General features: G+C 41.4%; 1 protein-coding gene across 6 annotated transcripts in view; it reads left to right on the forward strand.

The window, feature by feature from the left end:
• ANKS1A (ankyrin repeat and sterile alpha motif domain containing 1A) overlaps positions 1 to 18,329 on the forward strand; it is a 167,210-nt gene that overhangs the window by 52,903 nt on the left and 95,978 nt on the right. For 4 of the 6 annotated variants that reach the window (XM_075064931.1, XM_075064930.1, XM_075064933.1 and 1 more), the window contains exons 2-10: positions 215 to 295; positions 1,722 to 1,878; positions 3,684 to 3,746; positions 9,775 to 10,071; positions 10,690 to 10,765; positions 11,078 to 11,179; positions 12,534 to 12,629; positions 15,554 to 15,750; positions 18,064 to 18,153. In XM_075064931.1, the coding sequence (XP_074921032.1) occupies positions 215 to 295; positions 1,722 to 1,878; positions 3,684 to 3,746; positions 9,775 to 10,071; positions 10,690 to 10,765; positions 11,078 to 11,179; positions 12,534 to 12,629; positions 15,554 to 15,750; positions 18,064 to 18,153 (1,159 nt within the window). The remainder of the gene's footprint in view (positions 1 to 214; positions 296 to 1,721; positions 1,879 to 3,683; positions 3,747 to 9,774; positions 10,072 to 10,689; positions 10,766 to 11,077; positions 11,180 to 12,533; positions 12,630 to 15,553; positions 15,751 to 18,063; positions 18,154 to 18,329) is intronic. The other 2 variants (XM_075064932.1, XM_075064935.1) reach the window with 1 other exon arrangement.

The following is an 18,329-nucleotide window of genomic DNA, read 5'->3' on the forward strand; positions in this document are numbered from 1 at the left end:
TTGTGCCTTGTGACATTTGTTACCCTTGTTTAACATAGCATTGTGCAATATGTGTTCTCTGCCTTGCTGCAGTTAATTGCAGCTGCCAGTCCATTATTATGGCTTGATTTGAAATAACAGACTTAACATAAGAACTCTGCAGAAACCTTTCCTTGCCAGCTGGCTGCCTCTAAATTTGGTACATGACTTACTGTTGGAGTTTTTTATTTTGCAGTATCTGGAGGGGACCAAATGTGAACTGTGTTGACAGTACTGGATATACTCCGCTGCACCATGCTGCTTTGAATGGCCACAAGTAAGCAAATTTACTATAGTGCTTATTACCTTAAAGGATGCCCAGGTGCTTTACTATCCATAAAAAAATAAATATGGGGAGAGAGAGAATTCCCTTATTCACAAGTATAATGCGGCTGCCTCAGAGATAGAACAGGGTGTTGGTGCAATACACCACCACCTTCAGGACATGGAGAAGAACACAATATTGCGGTGAAATTGTAGGGGCATATTTTGCAGAATGCAATTAGATTTAAAATTTGGCTAGGATGCTTGGGCTATCTCAAACACACTTTCATCTTTAATAACCACAAATGTTGAACCACTTCTTGTTGTATAACTCATCCAGAAGATGACCTCTCCAGGAACAGACACACCAGTAGGATTCTACTGAGATGTGTATTAACGCTGCCCTGATGTGCATGTCTGTTACAATGCTGTCTCCAATTACTTGATCACATTTTCTTAAGTACAATACAATAACATGCAATTTTTCTAGTCTTCAGTACATGTAGAATCTTGGCTAGCAGTGAATGGTGACAGGATGATGTACTGAAACTTAAATAGCCTTATAAACCTTACTTTTTGCCTCAAAGCTTTTTTCCTCAGTTTTGCTTGGTTTGTACCATGACGACCTTGCCTCCAATAAGTTTTTTTGCACTGAGACATACTCGGTCGTACACACCACCAGTGCAGGTGTAAAAAAGTGACTTACACCAGTGCAATAAATTGAGACTGGTGCTACTCCCATTGCATAGCTGTGCAGCATGTCTGAAGAACAGGTTTCCACCAGAATGACCAAAATGATCAGAAGTTTAGAAAGTATGACCTATGTGGAAAGGTTCAAAGAATTGCCATGTTTCTTCTAGCGAAGAGCCGGCTGAGGGGAGATACAAGTCTTCAGATAACAAGTTATTATAAAGAGGATGGTGATCAGTTGTTTTCATATCCATGGAGGATAGGACAAGAAACAATTGGCTTAATTTGCAGCAAGGGTGATTTAACCTAAATCCTAGGTATTAGGAAAACGTTCAAACTCTTAAGGATAGTTACGCACTGGAACAGGTTACCTGGGGATATCGTAGAATCTCCATTGTTAGAAGATTTTAAAGACAGGTTAGACAAATACCTGTCAGGGATGGTCTAGGTATATTTAATCAGCACGGGGGGTGGACTAATAACCTCTTGAGGTCCGTTCCAGCCCTTCATGTCTATAATTCTTGGGGAACACTTTCTGGAAGTTTTTAAATCCACAAAACTTTCATTTGATAAAAAGAAATGATGATTCAGATTTGGGGTATGTGTGGTTTTTTTGTGGTCTTGTGTGTTGTGTTTACAAACCACTATTTTTGAGCAGCCTAAACTTTTTGGGTGCAACCTGCTAAACAGTATCCTATTCAGTTCTGTTGTGAGTATCTTGGAGACTCATAGCCATCCTTATTTTCCAGAGATGTGGTGGAAGTTCTGCTGAGGAACGATGCGCTAACCAATGTGGCAGACTGCAAAGGTTGTTACCCTCTTCACTTGGCAGCCTGGAAAGGAGATGCAGAGATAGTAAAACTTCTCATCCATCAGGGACCCTCCCACACTAAAGTGAATGAACAGGTCTGAATATCTTCCTCCTCCTATTAGTCTCTAATGTACCAGCAGATTCGTACTCCTAGGGTGGAAAGCAATGTGTCAGCCGCATGACGTAAGGTGCTGAACAATTTGGAAATGAATGAGTTTGGTTGCTGGAAACGCTGTTTCTTAGTGTGGTGCTCTAAATCTGATGGGTTAAATAATCAAATCTTGGGTGGTTAGGGTGTGAAAGTGAGCAGTCTATCAACCACAGTGTGTCTGGGAAGTGATCTTCTGCTCTCCTACTGGGTTTTCAAAACAAACACTGCCTATTATTTATTTCCTCTCCAGTTGCTGGATGATTAAGTGAAGATGGCTAGTACTGTCAAAGGATATACTGGCTCTTTCTGTTGGGAACTAATCAAAGCAGCTGTAAGTCTTTTTGTTTGGCCCCACACTCCTAGCTGCTCTGATTTTTTTAGCACTTGTGCCCACTTGACTAATTGTGTGGGTTTTTTAAAGCATATGGCCTGCCTCTACCCCAGATAGAGAACTATAACTTGATCCTAAAGATCAATCCTCTCAGTTGGATGAGAAGATCAAGTAATATAGCCTCCTTTCTTTCTGTACCCTGGTCTTTGAGTGGGATGCAGGTTGGCTTAGCTTGTATCAATCTGTTATTCTGTGCTGTCTTCTCATCTTGGAATGCTGACTTCCCTGTGTAGCTTTCCCATGAAAGCCTGTCAGTGTCTTCTCCATGCATCTCCGACACACATAAGAGCATGTGTGAAATACATGTCCACTTATTCACACACATGGCTGCTGGATAAAAACACGTAATACTTAGTCCTGCTTTGAGTGCAGGGGACTGGACTAGAAGACCTCACAAGGTCCCTTCCAGTCCTATGATTTTGCCCTGTATCTAAGCATTTGGATAAGGAAGCAGCCTGTTATTAAATAATGTCTTCCTATTTGCAGACTGGGAGGCAAATGTGTTCTTTAGTACCAGTCAAACTATCAATAAACCTCCCCTGTTATAGAGTGTTCCCTAGTGGTTGGGGAAAGGACTGGAACTCAGGAATTCTGGAGTTCTAAACTTGGGTCTGACACACACTCCCTGTGACATTTTGCACAAGATGGTTGTTCTCTGTTCCTCATATGTAAAATGGAATTTCTTGCCTCACAAGGCCATTCTAAGGCTGAATTAGTAGTTTGTAAAGCACTGTGAAGATGAAAACTGCTGTCAGTGCTAATTATTACCACTCCTCAGTTAAGAAAGAATAGTTAAGTGTGCACATTTAAAATGTCTTTGATTATATTTGTCAATCACGTTTCAGCTCCAGGCCTAGTAGTGGCCTGCAGCACAGCTGCAGGCAGCCAATCTGTTCTGTTTAAATAGATTGGTTGTAAACAGTTTAGTATGCTTCTTAAATCTATTTACAATCAATCTGTGGTGGAGTCAACCAGGTGATCATGTAAGTCTTAGTGGGTCTGTTGTCTGAGATTAGAGGAGGACAGGTATGGAAGAAGCCTATGCAGAAGATGGAGTTGAGTGTAATTCTTCAAAGTAATGTTTCATTAATGTTTGGTCTTGAGTGGGAACCTTTATAAATGAATGAAGTCCATTAAATAGCCTGCACATTTTATATTTTAAAGATTTGTAAATGATGTGCAGAGTGGTTCAAATTATGCAATCTACCAGCTGGAATGACTGGTGTGGTTAACGGTTTACGACTGGAATGAGATGCTATGTTGTGTCATCCCCACCCTTTCAGAGTCACCCATTGTTTTGTTGCTGTATCTCACCCATTTCATTGTCACATTTTTCTTTTTTCCTCTCCTTTTTGTAGAATACTCTTGAGATCAAAGAACTCAAAAAGTACGGCCCTTTTGACCCCTATATCAATGCCAAGGTGTGTACTTCGCTGTCAGGATTTCACTGCATCATTACTCCAAGCTGCACTCTTATGTATCCAGGTGCTTTGTCATCCAGTTGGCTGATGATGCCTGCTCGGTTTCCAGCCACTTGAGGAACTGTAAAATGCAACCATTTATTTGTGGGTTTCTGTTTAAGCCAGTTCTAGAGAGATTATTTAGGGAAATCTCTTCCTTACTTTCTTTGGGTTCCTTCAATACTTAAACGTATAAGGTTCATGTTGATGGTCAATTTGCTTAATTTGGTTGGATGACTTTCAAAAGGTAACAATTTAATTAAAATGATTCAGATTTTGTTTCATATGCTCAAATTATTGTTACTGAGCAGAAATTGAAAGAATGGTTTGGTTTTTTTCCTGCTTAAAGATGGCTGCATTTTCTTCATGGGGTTTTTAGAGTGAATGACAAATCTTTGTAGTGACATTATACTCGTTTTCTAAATGGATAGCTAATGCTTTTGTTGGCAGGGAGGGCAGTAATGTCTGTACTCCCTAAGACCTCCCGTTTTGCTTGTTGCATCAGTTTCTTGTTTTGGTGTTGCATCCTTGTGTTTTGTGTCTGGCTCTTTATCCCTAGTCTTCTGTCCCTGTGTTTTTGCCTGTTGGTTTTTCTTTCCACTTTCAGCAATTCTTGATTCAAAAAAGGGCACAAAAATAAGAACTTATCATGCACTGAAGCAGATGAAAAAGTTTCTAAAGTCATTTGTTCTGTCTGCCACTGGATAGACTTTAGTGTTTTGCTCAGACACCTGCCGTGTTTAACTGAGTTTTATTTATAGTCAGGCTTCAGGCAAGTGATGATATACTAGCCCACTGATTTATCATCAGATGCGTCTGTTTCCAGCTATCACACCGGGGTGGCTTCCGGACTATTCTTCTGGAGCAAGCCAGCCATGGTAGAGTTTAGCTCTTCAAAGTTTACTTAAAAGTTCAACTGTTTGATCTGCAGTACCCTACACAGGCTGAGTTCTTGGGCTTGCCAGCTGATGGGAAGTAGGGTGAGTGTATTAAACTCCAGTGCGCACCTCTTTTTGAATAAAAATGTTTAACTGAAGACCACATTTTTCTCCTTTTTTTTTTTTTTTTTAAAAGGTGGAATTTTTACAGCAACAATTCTCTTCTGTTGGAACACATACTAAGAATAGGAGAATTTAATGTGTTAAAAGGAGCTTTGTAAAATAATATGAGAGTTTGTCAGTGTTTCTTGTGAATGAAGTACTGGAATACAGTCTACTGAGCTAAACTATCTCTAGAGATATTAAGTTAGTCATATCTTGTGGACTTGTTTGTTTTTATAAAGGGTATTTTAAGACTTTCCTTGGGCTCCTGGTGCACTGACCATAAGTTAAAAAGAGAACTGCATTTTATTTAGCATAACATTTTCAAAAGCACCTAGGCTCACTTTCAGACGTGACTAAAGGACCTAGGGGCCTGAGTGTCATTGGAAGTCATTGTGATTTAGGAGCCTCTGTCCCTTTCAAAAATAAGACTTGGGTGCTTCTCACATGTTTAAACAAGGATGGCTATACTCAAGCTCTAGGCAACCTGACAATTAGCAAACTCATCATCTATATAGGAATAACTACAAATGCCAGCTGCTTTTCCCCCATGCCAAAGCCAGAAATAACCAATCAAAGATTAAATCGAAACCAACTCATATCAGCCCTTACCATGCCTCTTTCCTTCCCAGAAGCCTTGGTGAGCATCTTGTCCCTGCAACGTATGCTGTAGGTGACCTGATTATAGGCTATTCCAGACCTGAGGAAGCTGTGTATAAACAGGGGCCTAAATAAGTTAAGGAGATGGTGAGGGAGTGCTATCTTTGTTTTTGTAATGTGTTGCTTCCTTTAATTTGGCTAACTCCTGTGGAAAAACTGACCAGTTAACCAAAACCAGAGTAGAAAAGCTAGCAGTCCTGCAGTTAACCTGTGAGGCATAGCTTATTTTTTTCTTGATCTGTGTCTCTTTTTAATTGGTCTCTGGAAACAAACTAATGGAGATTGGATTTAATGTGTGCTATAAAATCTTCATGGGCCACTGCTAAAAGTGGAAGCATGCCACCTGGAGTCTGAAAATAAAACTAGACAGTGAACCCACCCGATAGACAACTGGAGATCCTTTTTCTGAAATGTTTGTGTTTGCTGTGTTGGGCACCTACAGAAATGGGAGAAACCGTTCAGTCCTGTTCCCTGCATGGAGTTCCTATTAGCATTAATGGGAGTCCTGTGTGGGAGTGCCAGGGGAGTATGGACTCTTATGTGGAATGGGGATTCTGTAACTGACACTACAGCTTCTGGCTACTTCCCTACCCTGTTATATCGGAATGTTATGGCACACTGCTTAGTGAAGAAGTAGCCTGGGTTTTGCTTAGCAAGTGTTTCTTCTTTCATCTTGAGATGCCAGGGATTGCAGTCACAGCTAGAGGGACATCTGTGTGTTTCAGATTTTATTTATTATAGTGAGTGCATGAAGTGGTATGAGCATAGCTGGGCCCTTCACGGAGGGTTTTCACAGGGTTTTGTAGGCTGAGAGCTCTTTTCTTAGAAATGCACAAAGCAACAAAGCCCAACATAATGTGTTAGGAGAGGGAACTTTGAAAATCATTGGAAGGTGTGTTGAAATGCTAGCACTGAATGCGCCAGTGCAAAGTGTTGTGTATGAGGTAGGCATAGGATTCAGGTGTAGTAAGTAGGTGCGTAGTTACCAATGTTGAAAAAACTTACCAGACACCTACTAGCTCCAGAGACTGATGCGTAAGCTGAGTCTTTTCCCCTCTTCTGCCTCCCAACTCCCCATTCCTAAGTGCTGTGAAGAGGGGCGGTAGTGGGATTGCTGCAGGAGTGCTGTCCCAGATCCTACTTAAGGATTCCATTGTTCTTATCTGTCTTTGACTAGTAAGTCTGAAACATGAAGTCTCACTGTCTCTCTGGCTCCTGGGAAGGAGTTCTCTCTCACCACAGAGTAACCTGGGTATCCTCCCTTCTGTCCATTCCCCAGCCTTGTTTGGGGTGGTAATTTGGGGGATGGAGGTGAGTCTCTTTTGCCCAGAATAGCTCCAGTGCTTGTCTTGGCTGTTGGGTGTTCATAGCTTTCCCAGTTCTTGTCCATTTCTCTGCTGCTCACAGTGCATTTGTGGGTTTCTGATTTGTATGTTTGGTCTTGGTTGCTCTGTGTGTGTGTGTGTTTATCCTAGATAACTTTCTGTTAACATAAGGGAAGTGATTTCAGGGTAAATGCAATGCTAGGTAATGTGCTCTACAATCTAGGCTCAAAAGTTCAGGTCAGTGCATGTACAATGGAAAACCTGGATAGTGACCTCTCATTTCTACTAGTCGGAGTGGAGACCCATGAAGATACTAGCTCTTACTGTCTGCTGCTGAGACAAGCATCTATCCAACTGAGCTCATAGGAGCTTCTGGCTCTCATTCAATGGTGGAGAAAGACTTGGTTTAGATACTGTTAGTACAATCTGTTTCACCCTGTGACCCCTTAGAAAAGGAAAAAGCTTTGGGGTCCCATCCATAGTTTCAGAGCCTCCTCCCATCTCTCCATAAGGAAAGAGTTGTGACCCTTGCCTCTTTGGACCTGATGGCTGTCTGAAGGTAGAGAAACTCTGGAATACTTAAGAGAAAATTATTGAAAGCTATATCTGAAACACTCCTTCAACAGGCATGCACTTCTGTATGCATGCTGTGGTGTGTGGATCTATTTGAGGTGTGTGAGTTTTGTGCTGGTGACAGGTTCTAGGCTGGCAGCCTTATGGTGGAAATTTTCTGTGCTCATGCTGTCTCTGGCAATGAGAGTTTTCCACATATACTGTCCTACCATTGTGCCTGCTGGGGGAAATCCTCTCTAGGCGTGAGCATAAGTCTCCGCATCATTCTGTAGAGATTGGGAAGATTACTTAATGTTTTCGTGATGTGGGCACTTGCCTTCTGAGACTGTCACGGACTTCTCACTGTCATGGAGAAGTTGTTCAGTTGTTACTGAGATGGGTTGAATTCCAAATAGTAAACTAGAAATGACAGGCCCTTTTATATGGTCCAGTGGATGGGACGTGTAACTTGCCCCCAGGACTTCTGGGTTTGAGTCCTGGCTCCGACATGGAATTGCTGTGTGACCTGGAGCATGTCACCTATGCACTGCTGTTTTCACCATCTGTAAAGTGAGGCTAATGCTACTTATCTATCATGGTAAATGCTTTGAGATGTACAGATAAGGGGTGCTAGGTGTTCACTGTTAGCAATTCAGTCTCTCCTCTTCCTTACATGTATCTTATGTCCTCTTCACTTTGCATTCACTGATCTGTCTCCCCTGTGCGCATTTTTTCTTTATGGCTGCTTAGCCTGTGCTGTTAGACTCTGTTAAACTTGTACTCTAATAGTGAGACCCTGCCTCTCCCACACACTTCTCTTCTAAATGTTGCTTATTTCTGCATGTGGCTGTTGAGGCTTCTCACTTCCTTGTTCTATTTGTTTTTATAAGTGAGTCATGACTGTAGAGTCTGTCTCCACAGCTCCCTATTATCCTTATGCATTTAATGTGGCTGAAAAATGATGCAGTCAAATACCAGATAGAAACCAGTGGGAGTTTGCATGCGTGAGTTTTGTAATCTCTAGATTGTGATTTAACACATTAGTAGGATTAAAGCACGTGTAGATCCTGTCCAGTTCACAGCTTATTTCAATGGCAAATGGTGCAAAATATTGAGACGTTCCTCTGCAAATCGTAATCCACAAAACATCATTCACAAAAAAAGCAAAATGGAAAAATTTTTTAATGAAATCTATATATAATGAAATCTAGCTAGACAGATAGATAGCTATCCTTTTTTTTAAAAGGGAAGTATAGTTAAAATTACCATTTTGTGCCATAGTTAGAACTGCTCTGAAAGCAGCAGAGAGAGCACAAGTTTGTAATAAAAGTTTTTGCCTCAAAGCAGATGCTAGTGTACTTGAATGTTCTTAAACAGAAATACCTCTGTGTATATTATACACAGTAGTAAAATTGGAAATTTTAAATGGAGCTTATGAGTTGGAAGCAGATTGACTTAAATCCAGGGAAGGTGTTCACACATATTTTGCACCTGAAAATGAAAAATCTTTTGGATTGCTTGCCTATAGTTACTCTGCACTGCTGACCTTTTTTTTAACTTGACAGATGCTGCGTGTATTAATTGGATCAGGCTTTCACTGTAGAGGCATTCACTTGTGGCTTAGACACTTCCTCACTGCTGAATTGAAGGCCTTGCCTGGGAAGGTCTTATTGGCACCGTGATCTAGCTGTGCTGCTCGCTAAATTCACATGTTTGCATGCGATAATTTAAACGTACTGCACACTCTTTCTAAAATAGTCTGTTTACAAGTTTCAGAATAAAGCGGAATGTCTACTATAAAGAATCAAAACCTCAGTCATAGGAGAAATAACTGGATTCTAAAAACAATTGAAGTTTAAATTTTAAACAATGGCAATTAAGTTACTGTAGATTGAATCCATAGTGTGGTTTGCTTGTTACATTTTGCATTTACTTATTGTTAGGTGCCCAAGAGTGTTGTATGCTTCATAGATAAGACAGGACCTTGCCTGCAAGACCTTGCCTGCAAGACCTTGCAAAGTAAATGACAACCCACAGAAACTTGGCAGTCCTCTAATTTTTAATTTGGCCTCTTTCTTTTGTGTTCAGTGCTTTGAAAGTAATGTATGTCTGTGTACAGCAACTGCTTCCCATAGCTCAGAACACAAAGGTCTGTTGATGAGCGTTTTGAGGCTTTCTACGGGCTTTTGTTAGGCGGGTTGGTCAGTTTATGAAGGTTACCTGTGCCTGATAAATTAGGAACGTGACCAAAACACTGCTCTGGGCTCTTTATGTTAGAAAGGATTTATTGCATCCCCACTACTGGCTGTTTGTCTTGTTTTTACATTTAAACTTCAATGGTTTTGTGAGTGAGGCACAGAAGGGCTCATTTCTTCCATCTTCTGAAGTGCCGCTGTGTTTATGACCCTTCAGAATAACGACAATGAGACCGCGCTGCATTGTGCTGCTCAGTATGGCCACACGGAAGTTGTGAAGGTTCTCCTGGAGGAGCTGACGGACCCCACGATGCGCAATAACAAGTTTGAGACGCCTCTGGATCTGGCTGCGCTCTACGGAAGGCTGGAGGTTGTGAAGATGCTGCTGAACGCTCACCCCAATCTTTTAAGCTGCAACACTAAGAAACACACACCCCTGCACCTGGCAGCTAGGAATGGACATAAAGCTGTAGTCCATGTCCTCCTAGATGCTGGCATGGATAGCAACTACCAGGTATCTTGCCAATCCATGTGTGAATCTAGTGCAAATGAAAGGGGTCAGATAGCAGCTGGGGAGGCTGGAGTCGTCCCCATAGAAAAGGCACTGTAGTGGTAGGGCAAGCGTCTCTTGACCTCTGTCCTGGAGGACTCTGCTTTAAGGATAAGGATAGCTGTCTCCCATTCAGTTCTTGGCTGTGTTGGGGGGTCCCACTTGGGGCAGATATACAGCAGTGAAATGTGTCCCCCAAAGGAGTGGAGAGAACTTGTTCTCTTTCCACCAAACCACTTCTGACTTCACTGTTAACACAGCAATAAACTTGTATGTCTTATCTGTCTTTCCTTCTGTGGGAGAACACCCACTCTAAATAAACTTTGGAGAGTTTTTACTTTGTTTAGAATGCTGAGGCCCTCCCATGTTAAACTAAACCTTCCTCCCACCCCAAACTCTTAATGCCGCAGAATAGCTTCTCACACAGTGTGACCCCAGTAATAGGTATTGGTTGCAGTGAGTTGCTTTTGTCCACATACTATGCGTGCAACTACTTTTTTTTCCTGTTTATAGAAACCCCTAAAATGTTTTAGGATTATGGTTCACAATCTGGGCTCATGGTATATTGTTTAATTTTTACAGACTGAGAAGGGCAGTGCTTTGCACGAGGCTGCTTTGTTTGGCAAGACAGACGTGGTACAAATATTGCTGGCTGCAGGTGAGAGAACGACAGTTTGACGCAATAGCCTGGAGATGGCTTTACCGGGAGCATGTGATAAGGGAATGGTGTATGGTGGCACTATTTTTCTCTTATCAGCCAGCGGTGGAAGAATCGTTGCTCTGAGTGACTCATGGAACAGGAATTCTCTGGGTAGTTGGGTCTTAGGTCTCTTTGGAGAAAGAATTTCTTTAACTCAGCCCAGGAAATGACCAGAAGAGCATCTAAGTCATGATTCAGTTACAGGAAATGAGCTTTGTTGAAGATAGTGTGAGAATGCTGTCTCACCCTGCCCGCCTTTATCTCTTCTAGGTATTGATGTGAATATAAAAGATAACCGAGGCCTGACAGCTCTGGATATTGTGAGGGAACTTCCTTCTCAGAAAAGCCAACAAATAGCAGCTCTCATTGAAGGTAAATGAGTGTTTTCTAGTTATTTATATTTATTTTTCTGTCTAAATGTACATGTGGTCTGCAGCCATATGATCATGTTTTGTAATCCCGGTAAACATCACAAGCTAAGCATCTTCAGGCCAGGCCAGTCCTTGGAGGGAGGCATCTAGGAATGCTCCAAGCATCTAGGAATGCCAGTGCTTTACCTCAGCTGGTGGTACTTTTTTCTGAGTAATTGACCTTGTGCCCCATCAGTGTTTCCTCATGATGCTCTAGGAGGTACTGTCTTGCAGATGATCCTTAAAACAGAAGTCTTGATTACTTGTGGGAATAAAAGGACCTCTGACTCTTTGCACAAGAGTGGAGCATCCTAGCTAGAGTCCCACTTGAGTAGTAATTTCTCCTTTAAATTTCCTTTCAGCTGGATATGGTGTTTGTCACATCTTGCATGTAACTGTTAGTAATACTTTGGCCTGCTAAACCCAGAGTTGTGAGTTCAATCCCTGAGGGGGCCATTTAGGGAACTGGAGTTTAAAAAAAAAAAGTCTGGGGATTTGTCCTGCTTTGAGCAGGAAGTTGGACTAGATCTCCTGAGATCCCTTCCAGCCCTGATATTCTATGATTCTATGATTTGTGTAGAGTCTTATAGATTCAAAGCATTCTGCAAACATGAACTAATTAAACTTCATGCTACTCCTGTGAAGTTGCCAGATACTGTCCTCATTTTTACAAATGGGGAGACGAAGGCTGCTTGAAGGCTGAAAGTTTTCAAGCCTTAAGTGGCATGAGTGAGACACTTAAACTCGGGTGTCTAATTTCAGGCATTTAAATTTGGTATTTCTACCCTAGCTGTCTTGCTTGTAATCATAGGTCCCTGGCTAGAAACTGTCTCTTGACTATCCTGTGTTGGTCCACACAACTACACAGCCTCTTTTCAGTGTAGTATTCTCGGCTCCTTGGAGCTCAGATCAAGTGTTGTATCTCGCTAAACAGCTACATAGTAATCTGCTTGATAAGTTTGGGTGTGCATCTTAATTAGTTAATCTGTAAAGTGCTTTGTAGTTCTGTGATGAAAGGCATTCTGCAGAAATTCAGTGTCTTTATTCCCTGGACATATGATTAAAGGGGTAATCTGCTCCTCTTGTGTGACTTGAGCTCCCAGATTTAACCCTGCACTTTGATTTCTTTTGAGCTGTGTTAGTATGTAGCTCAGCAGCTTTCAGAGTAGCCACTTAATTCTGATCCACAAAGTGGGAATGTGGCGTGCATGAAATTGAACCAGGGAACAGGACTGTCTGCCTAACCTGGGTAAGTGGCAACCCCAATGGTGAGCTTCTTGCTATTTGAATGTTGCTTTTTCCTCTTTCCTGCACAGATCACACAACTGGGAAGAAGAGTAGAAAAGCGGCAGAGAAGTCTCCGCCAACACCTGTCATTCCTGCCACTGAACCTGCAGTCCAGATACCACAGGGTATGAAGTCTGCTGTCTGGGAGGCAGGGCTTGAGTTTGTTGGATGTGCAGATGTCTATTGATGACTGCACTGCTCTGAGTAGAGAAGAGGCAGGGTTCAGTTATAATAAGTCTAAAAGTTGTACTTTGTGTCGAGAAGGCCAAATAGTCTGAAACCGATGATTCCCTTCCCTCCCACCTCCTGATTCTTTCAATCTGACTTGCATAAAGTTTCCCATCTGTTGCCCCTGTAATGGGGGTGGGTGGATGTCTCCATAAATCCAGAGGGAGCTGCCATGTGTTTGCTCTCATCTTCGCTACTGTTCTGCTGAACCAATTAAATGATCCGTAAAGTACCAAACATATTGGGTAAAAAGCAAATACATGTACATTCCTATGTATGTGACCCATCCTCCTTTAGAGAGAGCACCAAAGGATTGGCTGTGTTCCAGAGGTGTGTGGTAGTGAGACACAACCCTGGTGGAGACTGTCTGGTCTATAGAACAGGTTTTTATAACTGAGGAAAAAATCCTTCTCCATCACTGATCAAGGAAGTCCAGGCTAAACATTGGTGAAGTTAAAAAAGGCTTATTGCTAGCATGGTTTGAGCAGCCTTGTGGATAAGACACCGAACTGAACTGAAAACGGCAGCAGCTGTTCTCTAACGGGGCAACCCCTAATGAATTTGTATGGTCCTTGTGTGGATGTGCTTCATGATATCTAAGCAGTGATGCATGCAGCCTAGTTTCTTGTTCAATTGCTAGGCAGCTTCTCTTGCTTGCTTGTAGGGTTAGTTGATTTAAATCAGCAATTTAAATAGAAATGTAGGAGTGAAAGGGACCTCAATAGGTCATCTAGTCCAGCCCCTGCACTCAGGTAGGACTAAGTATTATCTAAACTGTCCCTGACAGATGTTTAGACAATCATCTGTAGGTTAGAGAACTTATTCTTAAAAACCTCATGATGGAGATTCCACCACCTCCCTAAGTAACTTTTTCCAGTGTTTAACTACTCTTACATTTATGTCTCTTAATGTCTAACCTCAGTCTCTCTCAGTCTTAAGCCTATTACTGTTTGTCCTGTCCTAAGTGTTAAGGAGAACCCTCCTCTTTATAAAAACCTTTTATGTATTGATTCTTACCGTGTTCCGCCTCAGTCTTTTCTCTTCTCTAGCCTAAACAAATTCAGTTGTTTCAACCTTTCTTCAGATGTCACATTTTCTAGACCTTTAATAATTTTTGCTGCTGTCCTCTGGACTTTAATTTATCCACATACCCAGAACTGAACACAGGATTCCAGTTGAGACCTTCTTAGTGCTGAGTGGGATAACTACTTCTCATGTCTTATTTACAACACTCCTGCTAATACATCCCAGAAGGATATTTGCTTTATTTCTGTAACAGTATTATATTGTTGACTCATAGTTAGTTTGTGATCCACTATAACTCCCAGATCCCTTTTTGCAGTACCCCTTCCTAGGCAGTCATTTCCTATTATTTATTTGTACCATTGATTATTCCTTCCTTAGTGTAGTAGTTTGTGTTTGTCCTTACTGAATTTCATCCTATTTATTTCAGACCATTTCTCCAGTTGGTCAAGATCATTCTGAATTCTACTCTTGTCCTTTAAAGTGCTTGCAACCCCTCCTCTCCCAACCCTATCCGTACACTCAAGAAGTGTACTCTCTATGCCATTATCCAAATCATTTATGAAGATATTTTAAGAGAACCAAACCCAGGACAGATCCCTTTGGGACTCCACTCGATATGCCTTTCCAACTTGACTGTGAACCATTAATAACTACTCTCTGAGTGTGGCTTTCCAATCATTTGTGCATCCACTATATATTTCCCTAGTTTGTTGATGAGACGGTCATGTGGGCCAATATCAAAAGCTGTACTGAAGCTGAGATCTGCTGCTTCCCCCCTCACAAGGCTTGTTACCCTGTCAAAGACGGATATTAGGTTGGTTTGACATGACTTGTTCTTGACAAATCCATGTTGACCATTACTTATTGCCGTATTATCTTCAAGGTGCTTACAAATGGATTGCTTGATTATTTGCTCCATTATCTTTTCAGATACCGAAGTTAAATTGACTGGATTATAATTCCATGGGTTTTCCTTATTCCCCTTTTTATATATCGGTACCATAGTTGCCCTTAATGAGTCCTCTGGGATCTCTCCTGCCTACCATGAGTTCTCAAATATCATTGCTAAGGGCTCAGATTTCTTCATGATTTAAATCACCAAGTGGAAAGCTCAATGTAAATAATCAATTTTAATCAGCTTTTCCTTTTGTGCTTCAGTTACATTTCTAAAGAAAGGTGCCTTCTCATTGGTTGATATAACCATTAAAGCATGTTGATTTACAACTAAATAGTCCTTACAGTAAACTTGGTACATCTTTTTGCTATGGAGAGAGTTATACTATATATACATTTGAGCAATTATATAGCTTAATTTCAGATTATTAATTCTACACCTGTAGTATGTTAGAGAATGGTGAATGATCTATTGCGTATTTACTAGATAATTTTTTTACTTACGATTGTGTCAAGCTGCATTAGAATTATAACTGGAATTTTATTAAATACAACAGCATACAAATTATTTTTATTAAACAAAATAGCCTTAAATATTTTAGATATATAAACTTCTCTTATTAAAGCATGGTTCACATTTCTAACAATTATAATAAGTTTAGGCCTTAATATATGTTGTATTTAAAATTAAATCTGAATTTAAACAGGTCTATTTTTAAATAGAAAAACATATTATTTAAATAACAAAATCCAAAATATCCGATTTAAATTAAAAAAAAACAACACTTCCTTCCTCTGTAAATCATCAATTTTTATCCACGCGGCTTGCTTGTAGTCCTGATTTGTGAGGCTCTTGCAGTTTTCAAAGTGTGATTGATGGAGCATTCTTCATTCCCTCCAGGTGATGTGGAGAAAGCAGTGACTGAACTGATCATAGACTTAGAAATGAACCCAGAGGAGGAGTGTCCTTATGAAGCTTTATACAACGCGACATCCTGCCACTCGCTGGACAGCCTGGCCAGTGGGAGGTCTTCAGACAGAGACTCTATGAATAAGGAAGCAGAGACAACGGGTCTTAAGGCAGCAGGAATCAGGCCTGTATGTAGCCATATGTGTTTTTATTTGTCTCTTTAAGTAATATAGAAAGCATTTATCTCCGTTCCCATACACTAGCACACTTGCTACAGGCTGAGTACTCAGCAGCACAGTTGGAAATAGGTTTTAGATCCACCACTAAGCTTGATTAGAGCAACTGGGATTTCCTCCCTCTCTTACCTGGGATATGTGTGTTGCCTCCATAGTATTCCCCTTGTGTAACCACTTCTACATCATGTCTGTCTGCTTTTTGTCCAAGTCTGTAAGAAAATGAGTCTGGCCATGCTGGGCCAGACCAATGGTCCATTTAGCCCAGTATCCGGTCTTCTGATAGTTGCCAGTTGCAGATGGTTCAGAAGGAATGAACAGAACAGGGCAATTTATCAAGCCATCTATCCCCTGTCATCCAGTTCCAGCTTCTAGTGGTCAGAGGTTTAGGGACACCAAGAATATGGGATTGCATTCTGGACCATTTTGTTGAATAGCCATTGATGGACCTATGTTTCAGGGACTTATCTAGTTTGTTTTTTTTTTAGATAACCTAGTTATGCTGTAGGCCTTCATAACATCCCCTGGCAAGGAGTTCCACAGGCTGACTGTGGATTGAGAGAAGAATGTTTGTTTTAAATCTGCTGTTTGTTAATTGCATTGAGTTACCTCTAGTTCTTGTGCTGTGTTGGTCTGTTGAGGAGGTTTTATACAGAGTGTCATTTACTTTGTCAGGACATACTTTTGTTTATGGTTTAACTCCTTGGCTATAAGCAAACTTTTGGAGTCTAGTATGATTCTGTGAATTGGGTGACATTTTTCTTCTCCCTTGTCGCCCTTTGCCCTCTCCAAAAGATGTGTAATCCAGTCACCTTTGAATGCCGAGTGGTAAAATAAAGTTGATTTCTGCAGATACTTCAGCTCTTGTGATTAGTGTTGGCAGCAAATTTGTTCTGCATGTCATTTGTAGACAGAATCCTGTGGGGGGCACGGGAGGCTTTGCAAGTGAAGTGTGTAGTCATAGAATACCAGGGTTGGAAGGGACCTCAGGAGGTCATCTAGTCCAACCTGCTGCTCAAAGTAGGACCAATGCCCAGACAGATTTTTGCCCCAGATCCCTAAATGGCCCCCTCAGGGATTGAACTCACAACCCTAGGTTTAGCAGGCCAGTGCTCAAACCACTAAGCCATCCCTACGCCCTTATGTTGGAAGGTCTTTTTCAAATAAATCAGCCTAACTAGCCTTTTGTTAATTGCATCTGCTGGGACTTTAGTAACTGGTGGCCACTGTTTGCCATGAGGTGGGTGGGACCTTGGCTCATAGCATGTTGTCTCTTCCAGTATTTTTTATTGGGAAGTTGAAGGAGGGGAGTTGAAGCAGACAAGAAGGAAAGCAGCAAGGATTAATTCACTAGCTAGATGGATGCTGAAATCAGCTTTGTATAGTTTGAAAATGAGAACATGTATAACCTCTTTTTCCGCTAGTACACCTGCTACTGGAATAGTGACGTGAGACCAACCTAAAAAACAAGGTTTAGGGAAACTTCTGCCAGACCCTTTGTACAAGTATAAAACACCCAAATCAGAATCCTGCCGTGAACCACAGCTACAGGTAGACTCAGTCCATGTATGGGTTATTTTTGTAATAGTGCCTGCTTTGAAGCTAAACTCATCCCATACAGCCTGCTCAGAAGGTCAAGTATGCCAAACTGGAATGAAAGGGGAAGGAAGTGCTCTGAAAAGCAGAAACTTTTTGGAGTTCCCCCCAAATCTGCTCAGGATTTGGAGCAAGTGACTGAGCATCTGGGCTTGCCAATAGGTGCTGCTGGTGGAGAGAGCATGAGAGTATCTAGATTAGTCAAGATACAGTGCAAATCCGATTAGCATATGGCAGGATTGTTAGAGCTATTTAACTGTCAAGTAGTAACCTTGTAGTGTTGTGAGGAATGTGGTCCAGTGAAGTCTCTCAATATCCTGTGTATTCTCTCATAACTCAGCACGCCTCTCCAGTACATATTTACTCCTGCTAATGAGTAACACAAACAAATTCTCTCTGCACTTTCTCTTTCTCACATCTTGTACCATAATCATGAACTAATCCTTTGCAGCTCCAAGAAGCACAGAGTCAGAAAGGTGCTCTTGTGAAGGAGCATAGGCACCAGCCCAGCTTGGAATCTTCTGGCCGTTAGGGCAAACCCCTTTTGCTATCCTTCATTCTATTCTAAAAAGTCTTATCAGGGGAATAGAATTTCCCTTTAAGCATATAAGAGGGGGGCTGAAAGGAAGGAGTTTAAAATAAAGCCATTGACAGTGGGCTTTTAAACTGCAGAGAGAGCGTCCACCCCCTCCTGCCAAGCCACCCCCTGATGAAGAGGAGGAGCACATGGAGAAGAAGCTAGGTCGCAGTGCTTCATGTGAGGTATGCAGGCTTTATTGGGTGCTTTCTTTTTGCAGGGGTGGGTGAATTTGTGGTTTAAAGGTGAGTTTTAATGGCCCGGCAGGAGCCAAATATGATGATCTTAACTCTCTTGTGAATCTGAATGTGAAGGATTCATTATGTGGGGTGATATTATTGGCAGTTTGATGTGGAAACTT

Source organism: Chelonoidis abingdonii, chromosome 4 (assembly GCF_003597395.2).
Source record: "Chelonoidis abingdonii isolate Lonesome George chromosome 4, CheloAbing_2.0, whole genome shotgun sequence".
Taxonomy (NCBI): Eukaryota; Metazoa; Chordata; order Testudines; family Testudinidae; genus Chelonoidis; species Chelonoidis abingdonii.